This window comes from Salvelinus fontinalis, chromosome 8 (genome assembly GCF_029448725.1).
Source record: "Salvelinus fontinalis isolate EN_2023a chromosome 8, ASM2944872v1, whole genome shotgun sequence".
NCBI lineage: Eukaryota > Metazoa > Chordata > Actinopteri > Salmoniformes > Salmonidae > Salvelinus > Salvelinus fontinalis.
The window spans coordinates 19970372-19984472 of record NC_074672.1 but is presented as its reverse complement, the minus strand read 5'-3'; the positions used below and the strand labels follow the sequence as shown (position 1 = coordinate 19984472).

At 40.7% G+C, this 14101-nt stretch overlaps 1 protein-coding gene across 4 annotated transcripts; it reads left to right on the top strand.

The window, feature by feature from the left end:
* The first annotated feature begins 3886 nt into the window (after window positions 1-3886).
* LOC129860829 (suppressor of cytokine signaling 2-like) lies at window positions 3887-8602 on the top strand. 4 transcript variants are annotated; one of them, XM_055931644.1, is made up of 4 exons: window positions 3887-4317; window positions 6079-6164; window positions 6532-6737; window positions 7080-8602. In XM_055931644.1, exons 3-4 carry the CDS (start codon window positions 6560-6562, stop codon window positions 7556-7558), a joined length of 657 nt encoding a protein of 218 aa, XP_055787619.1. In that variant the 5' UTR covers window positions 3887-4317; window positions 6079-6164; window positions 6532-6559; the 3' UTR covers window positions 7559-8602. The 4 variants fall into 4 exon arrangements, with proteins under 4 accessions (XP_055787619.1, XP_055787618.1, XP_055787617.1 ...); XM_055931643.1 differs by lacking the exon at window positions 3887-4317 and adding an exon at window positions 5368-5659 and having other exon boundaries at window positions 6545-6737; XM_055931641.1 differs by lacking the exon at window positions 3887-4317 and adding an exon at window positions 5369-5659.
* Window positions 8603-14101: the final 5499 nt, after the last annotated feature.

Sequence of the window (14101 nt, the reverse complement as noted above, 5' to 3'; positions counted from 1 at the left end):
AGCTGAGGAGGACCTGAGACTTAGGACCATGCCTCGGGATTACCTGGCCTGATGACTCCTGGCTGGACCCAGTCCATCTGGTCATGCTACTGATCCAGATCTGCTGTTTTGCCTGTGGCTATTGAACCCTGACCTGTTCACCAGACGTGCCATCTTGTCCCGGACCTGCTGTTTTGACCTTCTTTCTCTCTCTCGCTCTCTCTACCACACCTGCTGTCTCGACCTCTGAATGATTGGCTATTAAAAGCCAACTGACATTTACTCCCGAGGTGCTAACCTGTTGCACCCTTTATAACCACTGATATTATTATTTGAACCTGCTGGTCATGTATGAACATCTTGTAAAATGATCTGGCATTAATGGCCATGTACTCTGATAATCTCCACTCGGCACAGTCAGAAGAGGACTGTCTACCCCTCTGAGCTTGGTTCCTTTCTAGGTTTCTTCTTAGCTTCCTGCCTTTCTAGGGTGTTTTTCCTTGTCACTGTGCTTCTGTATTAGCATTACTTGCTCTTTGGGGTTTTAGGCTGGGTATCTGTACAAGCACTTTGTGACAACTGCTGATGTAAAAAGGGCTTTGTAAAATACATTTAATTGATTGAGAAGGTGTATGACATAAATACATTGAGTTTCCTGACTAAATATATGAAAAAGTAATTTAATTGAGTCTCCAATATGGGATAAATTACATTATTACGTATGCGATGTGTATTTCAAAATAGTACATATTTGAAACAGTATGTTAAACTTTCATTTAGTCTCCAATATGGGATATATATTATGGAATATGAGACGAAACGGTAACACTTTACTTGACACCCAGTGTCATAACCCATGGCCATAACCATGTCATATGTCATAACAGCTGACATAACTTGTCATAACATGGTCATAACACTGTCATGACCCATATATTTACACCTGTTGTGATATATATTGTGTTATTTTATGGCTGGTTATGACACTTACAGTTGAAGTCGGAAGTTTACATACACTTAGGTTGGAGTCATTAAAACTAACTCGTTTTTCAACCACTCTACAAATTTCTTGTTAAACAAACTATAGTTTTGGCAAGTCGATTAGGACATCTACTGTGTGCATGACACAAGTAATTTCCCCAACAATTATTTACAGACAGATTATTTCACTTAATCACAATTCCAGTGGGTCAGAAGTTTACATACACTGAGTTGACAGTGCCTTTAAACAGCTTGGAAAATTCCAGAAAATGATGTCATGGCTTTAGAAGCTTCTGATAGGCTAATTGACATCATTTCAGTCAATTGGAGGTCTACCTGTGGAAGTATTTAAAGGCCAACCTTCAAACTCAGTGCCTCTTTGCTTGAAAAGTATCCACAGTAAAACAAGTAAAACGAGTCCTATATCAATGTAACCTGAAAGGCCGCTCAGCAAGGAAGAAGCCACTGCTCCAAAACCGCCATAAAAAGCCAGACTACGGTTTGCAACTACACATGGGGACAAAGATCGTACTTTTTGGAGAAATGTCCTCTGGTCTGATGAAACAAAAATAGAACTGTTTGGCCATAATGACCATCGTTATGTTTGGAGGAAAAAGGGGGATGCTTGCAAGCCGAAGAACACCATCCCAACCGTGAAGAACAAGGGTGGCAGCATCATGTTGTGGGAGTGCTTTGCTGCAGGAGGGACTGGTGCACTTCACAAAATACATGGCATCATGAGGCAGGAAAATGATGTGGATATATTGAAGCAACATCTCAAGACATCAGTCAGGAAGTTAAAGCTTGGTCGCAAATGGGTCTTCCAAATGAACAATGACCCCAAGCATACTTCCAAAGGACAAGAAAGTCAAGGTATTGGAGTGGCCATTACAAAGCCCTGACCTCAATCGCATAGAACATTTGTGGGCAGAACTGAAAAAGCGTGTGAGAGCAAGGAGGCCTACAAACCTGACTCAGTTACACCAGCTCTGTCAGGAGGAATGGGCCAGAATTCAGCCAATGTATTGTGGGAAGGTTGTGGAAGGCTACCTGAAACGTTTGACCCAAGTTAAAGGCAATGCTACCAAATACTAATTGAGTGTATGTAAACTTCTGACCCACTGGGAATGTGATGAAAAAAATAAAAGCTGAAATAAATAATTCTCTCTACTATTATTCTGACATTTCACATTCTTAAAATAAAGTGGTGATCCTAACTGACCTAAGACAGGGAATTTTTACTAAGATTAAATGTTAGGAATTGTGAAAAACTGAGTTTAAATGTATTTGGCTAAGGTGTTGTAACGATCGTCGTCATTTGGATCAGACCAACACGCAGCGAGGTATGTGGACATAATGATTTATTAGACAAAAACGACGAAACACGAAATAACACTTTAGAAATACAAAATAACAAAACGAACTAAACAGACCTAAACTTACGAACTTACATGAAACGAAGAACACACGAACAGGAACAGACAAGCCGAAACAGTCCCGTGTGGTAACATGTACTGACACGGAAGACAACCACCCACAACAAACAATGTGAAACAACCTACCTTAATATGACTCTCAATTAGAGGAAACGCCAAACACCTGCCTCTAATTGAGAGCCATTCCAGGCAACCCATTAACCCAACATAGAAAACACATAACATAGACTACCCACCCAAACTCACGCCCTGACCAAGTAAATGCATACCAAACAACAGAAAACAGGTCAGGAACGTGACAGGTGTATGTAAACTTCCAAATTCAACTGTATATAAGAGTGTCAAACCCCAAATTTATTCAACAAAAAGAATTCCCTGCCAAGAAGTTTCCTTCCGTTTTAAACTTTGTTTTTAAAATCCTTTGTTGTTGTTGTAATGAATTCTTTACAGTCATGTTTTTTCATCATATTTTAAATAATATGAATAATTATTATTAATTATTAATAAATAATAACTTGTAGAAAATACACTTTATGACACTGTCCTGAAGGCATTATGACCATCCTTTGTCATTTTACTTGGACCAAAAAATATACACTTTATGACACTGTCAAGAAGCATTATGACCATCATAATCATATAAGCCAGATCGGCCTATCACATACATTCCCTTATATCAGTCATCAGTCAAAAATAGGGTGTCTGGTCCTACTCCTGAAATCTGCTCCTGCATTCATCCCAGTCATCAGCAACAGAGCATTGGGGTATGTGCATGTCTGACATCAATGTCTGCGCAATTACAATGATAATTTAATATGGTCATAAAAATAAACATAACAAACATACTGTTGACATGTAGGCTATGGTGTAATGGAATGTTTTGCCTTGTGTGGTAGGTTTTGTGGGCTTTGACACTTATGTAGGTGTCATAACTAGCCGTAAAATAACGCAATATATGTCACAATAGGTATAAATATGCAGTATGTGTCATGACAGTGTTATGTCAGCTGTATTGACATATTATGACATGGTTATGACCGTGTCTTAACATGTTATGTATCATGTTATGTTATGACACTGGGTGTCATGTGTTACGGATTAAACTAACCCAGTAATGAATTAGCTCTTCAATTAAAATCATAACCATTGAAATATTTGACATGATCATATTTGACAATAGGTTATAATTATTATAAAATCCAATCATGGCTTTCATCAGTGCCTTTATAAGTTTAGATATTTCTTTGCTGCAAGTCTGTATTTCGGGCCTATTTCTTGACATCCAAATGCAATCATAGTTGCTGTATGTGGAGTCTCAATCACTGAAAAGGGTTTAACCGAACTACCGCCTGGGAGGCATGTGTTTCCGCGTGAGATGCGTGTTGATACAGAATTGAAACGAGAAAAAGTGTCAACAAAGTCCATACAATGAATGACGTTACTGGATATAAATATATCACATCATCATCACACAATTCACTGCCGACACAATCTGTTTAGAAGAGGTTCAGAGATCAGAGCTTCTCTCCCGGTCAAGCATATTCCGCGTGATACCATAATGTGCAGTGCATGCGCGGACGCAAACTCTACAGCGCGGATGGCTTAACTAAGGATTTTCATTTGCGGGATAGGTTGTAGTCTGACAGCAGTATCAGACTACAGAGTGCGCACCTAGGGGCCTGGTTTATATGTATATATATTATGCACAGATTTGACTGTACATATGCCTACATTAAAATCCACGCCAACGTTGCTTGAATTTGGCCTGAAAATATGCAATTCATGTAAATGTTTCATAAGAATGTCTGATTAAGGCTATAGAAAAAATAAAGTATGCAAGAACAAGAGGATTTTGTAACAGATAATTGTGTAACAAAGAATAATGGTAAGGATCATTTGCCAACCCTCCTCCTCAAATAAGGTAGGCTATGAAATATTGTTTTTGTTATTATTATTATTTGTGTATGCCTACTTGATTTACATTTTACTGCATTGTTAGGAGCCAGTAACATAAGCATTTCGCTGCACCCGCTATAACATCTGCTAAACAGTGTACGCGACCAATAAACTTTTATTTGATTTAGGTATAAACCAATTCCAAGTGGTATTGTTTATCGTCTATACAAGCACACAGTACAGGTAGGCTAACTGACAAAATAATGGAAACACTTGAGTAAATGAGGGTTCTGGCGGCTCGGTTATGGTGGTGGGGTGCATTTTCCTGGCATGGTTTAGGTTTACTCAACCGCTTAGAGGGCAAGGTAAACGCTAGTAAATACACAGCCATTCTAGTGATCACCTTCAGCCTACTGTATGGTGCATCTTTCTATCCTGATGGGAGTGGATGACAATACCCCCATCCACAGGGCACGAGTGGTCACTGATGGTTTGATTGATGAGCATTAAAACTATGTAAACCATATGCTGTGGCCATCTAAGTCACCACATCTCAACCCAATTGACCACTTATGGGAGATTCTGGCCCGAGACATTGTTTTCCACCACCATCAACAAAACACCAAATTATGGCATTTCTCGTGAAAGAATGGTGTCGCATCCTTTCAATAGAGTTCCAGACACTTGTAGAATTTATGCCAAGGCGCATTGCAGCTGTTCTGGTGGCACAACCACCTATTAAGACACTTTATGTTGGTGTTTCCATTATTTTGGCAGTTATCTGTATGGTGTATTTATTTCCATGAAATAAGAATCTAATTATAGCCTACTGAAATTCATGTTTTCATTAATAGGTAATTATAAGTAAATAGGCTATGCATTTTTATCATGTTATTATCACTATTCCGAGCTATAATGTAAAGTCGTATCGGACATTTTACGGAATGCACCTTTCAGTGGACCTTAGACGGCTTTCCGCTCCCTCTTTGGCTGTGGGTGACTTCATCGTTTGGGCCATGGATTGGTGGAACGGAGACCATATCATGCACACGTGACCCCTCTTTCTGGGAATGTTCCTGGAAAGACGAGCGCTGGGTCAACAAGGAAAACTAGGAAAGGAAACATTGTAAACCGAAAAAACTCAGTGCCCAGACCCTAGACTGGTAAAGAGTACACACTGATAGACTGCCAGGTCGTGCATTTAGAGGGCAGCTCGTGACATATTGTGGATTGTTTGTTGAATATATCCCTGAAAATATCATACATCATGCAGGATACCAAACAAGTGCTCCAGATCTTTCGTTGCGCTGTGTGACTCAAGGCTTCAGTTTGAATTGCTGAGGACATTAACTGTTTAACCAGTGCAGGTAAAATGAATGATTAGTTGCAGCAGCCAATATATATATATGTTCTGCGTTATTGAATGTATGGTCTCCAATACAGGAGAAGCCTAATTGTAATACGGTTTCTATGCCAAAAAGTGGTTTATGCGCCAAGAAGACGTGAGTTGAGAGATTCGGCATCATATTTTCTTCGCAGCATTTAGCCTATTAATCATTTTTTAATCCAATCACATCACACTTTACTCAACATATTCTTAAGTAGTAGGCTACTGAATCTCATTGCATGTTCTATATTGGCTATCGGCGATGAAGTCTATATTTGGCTATAGGATGTATCCAGACTACCGTTGCGCAAACTAGACCACTTTCATGTAGAATGGTGAAACATTTAAATAAACTGTGAAAAACGTGAAATATTCCTAATTAGTGTAATTTGGTTCTAGGAGTTAGGCTGCAGAAGATCTTCTGAAAAGGCTATTTCAAGGGTTAGACCTCTGGGGATTCCAAGAACGCACTTAGGCTCGTAAAGGTGAGTTATAGCCCCATTTCAAAAGCCGATTTTATAAAAATAATTATAGGCCTAGATGTGAGCCTACAACTTTATTCTAAGACATACTGTATTTTCCATTAAGATTTGACAAACGACCATAATAGTTAATGTAGTGAGTGGAATTATTTGGACACATGTAGGACGCATAGGCTATTCAACACAGCAAATTATTCAAATCATGGAGTGATGCTAACACAGGTTAATTTATAGGGCTAGGCGTCAGAGTGTCTGGCTTTTGGAAATGGAAATTCTTTAAATCATTTTTATAGAACTGATTAGGCTCCTATCAATTTCTATGTGTGAGCTTTAGTTGATTTTTTAAGACTTTGGATGGGATACATACTAGGTGTCTAAAACAGATTGAGAACCATCGGATGCCCAAATCCTCCGGTGTACCATCGCCTTCAGGCCCAATGATTATTCCGACCAGTGCCCCCGACAAATCCCTCAATGCAGTCCGGCTAAAGGACAGCGAGCTGGAGCCACGTCGAATTGAGTCAAGAGAGGATGCCGCACGGTTGCAAAGAGCCATGTCTCACCTTCAGGAGTCAGGTTAGAATATTTTCGTTATTGTAGGCCTACATTTCGATTTATGGACTATTTCAGTCAGCTGTCTGACTAATGAGACATTTTCTGTCTCATTAGAATGCTCAGACAACAACCATATTGCATTAGACCTACAGCCGATTGAAATGTCATGTTACATTTGTTTTTTCACTATTCAAACTTTATATCTGTCTATATCTGACATGAATGTAGCCTAACATTTAAATTCAGATGACATTATGTAAAGAATGTTTGACAGACTAAACGTATTGCACACTTATGCATCTAATATTTCCAGCTGCATGTCCCTCTCCCTCTTGCTCATGCTCCCCTCTGTGTGTTTTGCAGGCTGGTACTGGGGCCCCCTGACAGCTGCTCAGGCTAAGCAGGTTCTGATTGATGCTCCAGAGGGGACTTTCCTTTTGCGGGACAGCTCCTACCAGGGCTACCTCCTCACCCTGTCTGTGAAGACCAGCCTTGGCCCCACACACCTCCGTATAGAGCACGCCACTAGCATGTTTGGCTTCGACTCTGTAATTGTGGCACGGCCACGACTGCGGAGGTTTGAGGGTGCTGTAGATCTGGTGCAGCACTATGCCCTGACTTACAAGCATCTGGCCACTCAAAATGACACAGGGGGGGGTAACCCTTCGGCCCCTACAGAGAAAACTCTGCAGCTCAAACTCACCCGGCCCCTCCATAAAGTCTCCCCTAGTCTCCAGCACCTTTGCCGCATCACTATCAACCAGCATTCTCGCTGTCACCAGGACTTACCCTTGCCTAGGCGGCTACAGGACTTTTTGCTGGAATACCCTTTTGTGTTGTAGGAAATGTTAATCTGATTTTTTGATACTCCTGAATTGTACTGTTAAATCTGACAATTTCGATCAATGTCCTAATATAGTGCTGAAAATGGGCTTCCCCCCCACCTCATCAGCTGTATACAAGCTGGTTCCTAGATTACAATTTAGCAGACTTCTTTACAGATATCAGTGGCAAAGGTACCTACTTGGGGTATATTATTATTTCCTGAAATATCACCACCTTCGGTTAGTTAAACTAAATCAACAATTGAGAGTACTGAAATGGAATGCTGAAAAAATAACATACAAAATAAAATAGATAAGAGCTGTTATTGTTATATAAACGGTATTGAAGAAAGATTATTGCATTAGAAATGGACCACATTCATTAAAAACACAATACACTATTTCACCTCATACCATGGCTTTTATTGTGGGGGATTTTTGATTAATATGAATCATGAAGATTACCGAACCATAGTCTTGCTGCAAAGGTGGCTGATCTGAGTGTCCTATCCATTCCTATTTTTTCTGAATCCTGGAGTGTAACTTGGTCATTATCAAGGTTGTGTAGTTTCAGCTGATCTCACTAACTTTTTGTTTTTTTAAAGACTGTCATTGTGGTACTCAATTTCAGGTCCAACTTAGGTTTCCTTATAGATCTTTGAGATGCTGAAATAACCATCTCTTGAACTGAGGAATAACACAATAAAAAACAGCAAAATCCTGCTTGTGAAGCTTCCTCATATCCTTCAACACTGCCTTATGTATAAATGAGAGTGTGCTTTCTATCATGGTTTATTTGCGACCATTTTGCAGAGCTATTTGGATTTGACATTGATATGTTTTCATGTGTGACAGTAGCCAAATTAACTCCATTAATATTGTTGTTCTTTTTTATGATGATCACTGATCTATGTCTCAAAGTCGGGGGAATTGGCCAATTGAAACAATATAAGAATGCAATGCGAGAGAGTGTGGCATGTTTTTTCTTTTTTTGTGGTTATACTTTGGTTAAGTTGTTTAACAGGGAGCATTAAAATCTTGTATTGGTAAAAAAAAAAATCACTCTCTCTGTTTGTTTATAATTTTGGACTTGAGGGAATATGATTAAATATAGAATTGTTGTTTTTAGTCATTAGACTGAATACGTTCCAGAACATTTTAGTTACTATAAGCCTCCTATGGGAGGCTACAATAAACCCAAATGAACATAGAAGATATGCAAAATGAATGGACCATTATTTGTGTTTCCATGAAATGTTCTGCTTTTTAAATGTGAAAATCAAATATAAGCCTCATCTATTTATTTTGCCACAGAGGAATTACATGTTTTTAGATAAACCATTTTGTAATACAAATGTGATCTTTTATAACTGCCTATTTTATAGCTGTCCCTGTATCTGCCTCTTGAGAATGATTCAGAATAGCAAAGATGCATTATGACAGTATTTTGATTAATCCCTTGACCTGGTTTGCTCAGCTTCAGCTCACCGCTCCTTCTAGGAAAGTAAAGACAGGGAAAAATGCAGTACTCTTTGAGGAAACCATAGAAACTACAGACAATAGTGTGTGTGTGTGTGTGTGATGGGAGGGGGGGAGGGTTCTGCACTTGTAAGCCCTCTTTTACCTTTCCCAGAATGATTAAGCCTGTTTCTGTTTGACCCCATGTTCACCCATAGGTTCTCTGGTGAAGGTTCTCCGGTGTTTCTTTTAATTTCAACATGGACATTCATTGATTATTGTACAAAAACAATCTCCCCACTCCCAGCTTACGTCATTACAGAGAGATACTGCAAGTGTGCACAGCAAAGGTTGGGGCTTATGCTGTAGTAATATGATATCTCACTAATGCAGAGGTGTGTGTGTGTGTCTGAGTGTGTCGTTTTTTGTTGAGCCCATTGAATGACTCACCATTCCTGGAATAAGGATTCCTGAAGGCTGCTGCAACCACAACTCACCCCCAGATGATTATCACTCAAAGCCCCAACTACAGAGAGAGTGGAAGAGAGATGGACAGACAGAGAAAGACAGGGTGCGGGATAAGACAATTTTGAACAATCACTTTTCATAATAATTTGCCATATTCATTCATGGCTTCTGTTTCTGTCTCAATAGACATCTTTATTACAGTTATTTTTATTACATATTCTTATCTACCGCTTACTTCCCAGTAAGTGACTTCCTTAGAGGACACTGACCTTGAACTTAACGTACTGTCCTGTAAATTATTGAAATAGTGGGTATGATTAATGAAAATACATTTACGACCTTTTTACTGTCGATTGAATAAACACAAATATAAATGTTTCTTCAGAGTTCATCCTCTTACTCTGGTGTAGAAGTGCTCTTTAGAACTGCCCAAATAATCACATTATTCTAGGTTCAAATCGCAGCAAAAACTGCAGAGCAACAAGTCCATGTATAGTAAATGTCCATGTATTGAATTAATTTAGGTTTACCTAGACCCACAAGTAAAAAGATGATTTCATCTCCCCAGCACCAACATGAGTTGAGGTCTTACATTAGGACAAACTTACTCAGTGCCAAATATGATTGCTCTTTACTTCTCCATCCCCTCAAAATTAAAGAAAATGTTATTTGTCACATGCTTCATAAACAGGTGTGGACTAACAGGCCCTTCCCAACAATGTAGAGAGAAAAATATAGAAATAACAGAAAAATAATAACACAAGGAATAAATACACAATGAGTAACGATAACTTGGCTATATTCACGGGGTACCAGTACTGAGTTGATGTGCAGGGGTACGAGGTAGATACTGCATGTACAGTGGGGCAAAAAAGTATTTAGTCAGCCACCAATTGTGCAAGTTCTCCAACTTAAAAAGATGAGAGAGGCCTGTAATTTTCATCATAGGTACACTTCAACTATGACAGACAAAATGAGAAAAAAAATCCAGAAAATCACATTGTAGGATTTGTAATGAATTTATTTGCAAATTATGGTGGAAAATAAGTATTTAGTCACCTACAAACAAGCAAGATTTCTGGCTCTCACAGACCTGTAACTTCTTCTTTAAGAGGCTCCTCTGTCCTCCACTCGTTACCTGTATTAATGGCACCTGTTTGAACTTGTTATCAGTATAAAAGACACCTGTCCACAACCTCAAACAGTCACACTCCAAACTCCACTATGGCCAAGACCAAAGAGCTGTCAAAGGACACCAGAAACAGAATTGTAGACCTGCACCAGGTTGGGAAGACTGAATTTGCAATAGGTAAGCAGCTTGGTTTGAAGAAATCAACTGTGGGAGCAATTATTAGGAAATGGAAGACATACAAGACCACTGATAATCTCCCTCGATCTGGGGCTCCACGCAAGATCTCACCCCGTGGGGTCAAAATGATCACAAGAACGGTGAGCAAAAATCCCAGAACCACACGGGGGGACCTAGTGAATGACCTGCAGAGAGCTGGGACCAAAGTAACAAAGCCTACCATCAGTAACACACTACGCCGCCAGGGACTCAAATCCTGCAGTGCCAGACGTGTCCCCCTGCTTAAGCCAGTACATGTCCAGGCCCGTCTGAAGTTTGCTAGAGAGCATTTGGATGATCCAGAAGAAGATTGGGAGAATGTCATATGGTCAGATGAAACCAAAATATAACTTTTTGGTAAAAACTCAACTCGTCGTGTTTGGAGGACAAAGAATGCTGAGTTGCATCCAAAGAACACCATACCTACTGTGAAGCATGGGGGTGAAAACATCATGCTTTGGGGCTGTTTTTCTGCAAAGGGACCAGGACGACTGATCCGTGTAAAGGAAAGAATGAATGGGGCCATGTATCGTGAGATTTTGAGTGAAAACCTCCTTCCATCAGCAAGGGCATTGAAGATGAAACGTGGCTGGGTCTTTCAGCATGACAATGATCCCAAACACACTGCCCGGGCAACAAAGGAGTGGCTTCGTAAGAAGCATTTCAAGGTCCTGGAGTGGCCTAGCCAGTCTCCAGATCTCAACCCCATAGAAAATCTTTGGAGGGAGTTGAAAGTCCGTGTTGCCCAGCAACAGCCCCAAAACATCACTGCTCTAGAGGAGATCTGCATGGAGGAATGGGCCAAAATACCAGCAACAGTGTGTGAACCTTGTGAAGACTTACAGAAAACGTTTGACCTCTGTCATTGCCAACAAAGGGTAAATAACAAAGTATTGAGATAAACTTTTGTTATTGACCAAATACTTATTTTCCACCATAATTTGCAAATAAATTCATTAAATCCTACAATGTGATTTTCTGGATTTTTTTTCTCATTTTGTCTGTCATAGTTGAAGTGTACCTATGATGAAAATTACAGGCCTCTCTCATCTTTTTAAGTGGGAGAACTTGCACAATTGGTGGCTGACTAAATACTTTTTTGCCCCACTGTATATATAGGTAGGGATAAAGTGACTAGGCAACAGGATAAATAATAAACAGTAGCAGCAGTGCATGTGATGAGTCAAAAGAGTTACTGTAAAAAGGGTCAATGCAGATAGTCCGGATAGCTATTTGGTTAATCATTTAACTATTTGGCAGTCTTATAGCTTGGGGATAGAAGCTGTACAGGGTCCTGTTGGTTCCAGACTTGGTGTATCAGTACTGATTCCCATGTGGTAGCAGAGAAAACAGTCTATGACTTGGGTGGCTGGAGTCTGACAAGTTTTAGGGCCTTCCTCTGACACCACCTGGTATAGAGGTCCTGGATGGCAGGGAGCCCGTCCCCAGTGATTTACTGGGCTGTACGCACTACCCTCTGTAACACCTTGCAGTCGGATGCCAAGCAGTTCCCATACCAAGTGGTGACGCAGCCAGTCAAGATGCTCTCAATGGTGCAGCTGTAGAACTTTTTGAGGATCTGAGGGCCCATGCCAAATCTTTTCAGCCTCTTGAGGGGGAAGAGGCGTTGTCGTGCCTTCTTCACGACCGTGTTGGTGTGTTTGGACCATGCTCTCGACCCGCTCCACCACAGCCCCCTCGATGTGGATAGGGGCGTGCATGGCCCTCCATTTCCTGTAGTCAGTGAAAATGTCAGTGAAGACACCTGCCAGCTGGTCAGCGTATGTTCTGAGTATCCGTCCTGTTAATCCATCTGGCACCGCGGCCTTGTAAATGTTAACCTGTTTACTCAAATCGGCTACGGAGAGCGAGATCACATAGTAGTCTGGAACATCTGGTTCTCTCATGCATGGTTCAGCATTGCTTCCCTCGAAGGGAGCATAGAAGGCATTTAGCTTGTCTGGTAGGCTTGTGCCACTGAGCAGCTCACGCGTCTGGGTTTCCCTTTGTAATCCATAGTAGTTTGCAAGCCCTGCCACATCTGACGAGCGTCAGAGCCGGCGTAGTATGATTCGATCTTAGTCCTGTATCAACGTTTGGACTGTTTGATAGCTTGTCGGAGGTCGTAGCGGGATTTCTTATAAGTGTCCAGATTAGTGTCCTGCTCCTTGAAAGCGGCAGCCCTAGCCTTTAGCTCAGTGCGGATGATGCTTGTAATCCATGGCTTTTGGTTGGGATATGTAAGTACGGTCACTGTGGGTACGATGTCGTCGATGTACTTTTTAATGAAGCTTGTGACTGACGTGGTGAACTCCCCAATAATATCGTGTGAATCTCAGAACATATTCCAGTCTGTCCTAGCGAAACAGTCCTGTAGCTTTCTCCATCTCTGACTAATGACACATGTTTTTCCTAACGTTCACCATAAGTCACCATGATCTACCTACTCTATGGCTCACACTATACATGTTTGTTTCCCCCCAATTTTGACTAAGGATTGTCCATTATTCACCCTATGTATTCTCTCATTGTGTCTGCCTGTAGTTATTTGTATTAATTACCAAACGGGCATTACATGATCCAATTGTCATGCATCTCCATCCCTCTTTCACCATTTGCAATATCATTTCAAATGTTCTCTGAACTGGCTGCCTATGAGACAGAAAGAGAGACATCTGTTTACACAAGCTTGTTCTCTGTTTTCTAGGGCCTAGTAAGGGGAGGGGACTGGTGGTGCAGAGCCGGAGGGATTGAGGGTGAGAGAAGGATGCGCAAAGGCAGCTGCACTCAGAAAAAAATGGAATTGCAATTCCAGCAGTATTCTTTCCTGGAAGTAGGGAAATACTGTGAGATTCCACTCTCTCACTGCTCCCACCACCTCTTCCAGCCCCCGTCCCCCATACATGCCTAGCCCCTCATACATGCATGCGTAAGCTACTCCAACACACAGGCATTTCCACCGCAATATGCCCAGTGAAAATAAATCAATATTGTTGCATTTGATTGGGCTCTGTAGTTTTTCTTGATCCTATTACCTGGCCAGAAAAAAAGTCTCGGCCCTAGTCGATAGAGGATTAATTCCACCCTTACAACTAAATCTCAACTCACCATACAACTATCCACCAAAAAAGAAAAATGAAAACTAAACACAATACATAACTAGTATACCAAAGAGTTTAAGTGGCTATGACAGTACTTGAATGCTGTACAGTATGAGTTTTGCGACACCCACAGACACATCAGGTGCATAGCTATCATTCACCCTCCGTTTGTTCCAGAGACGTTTC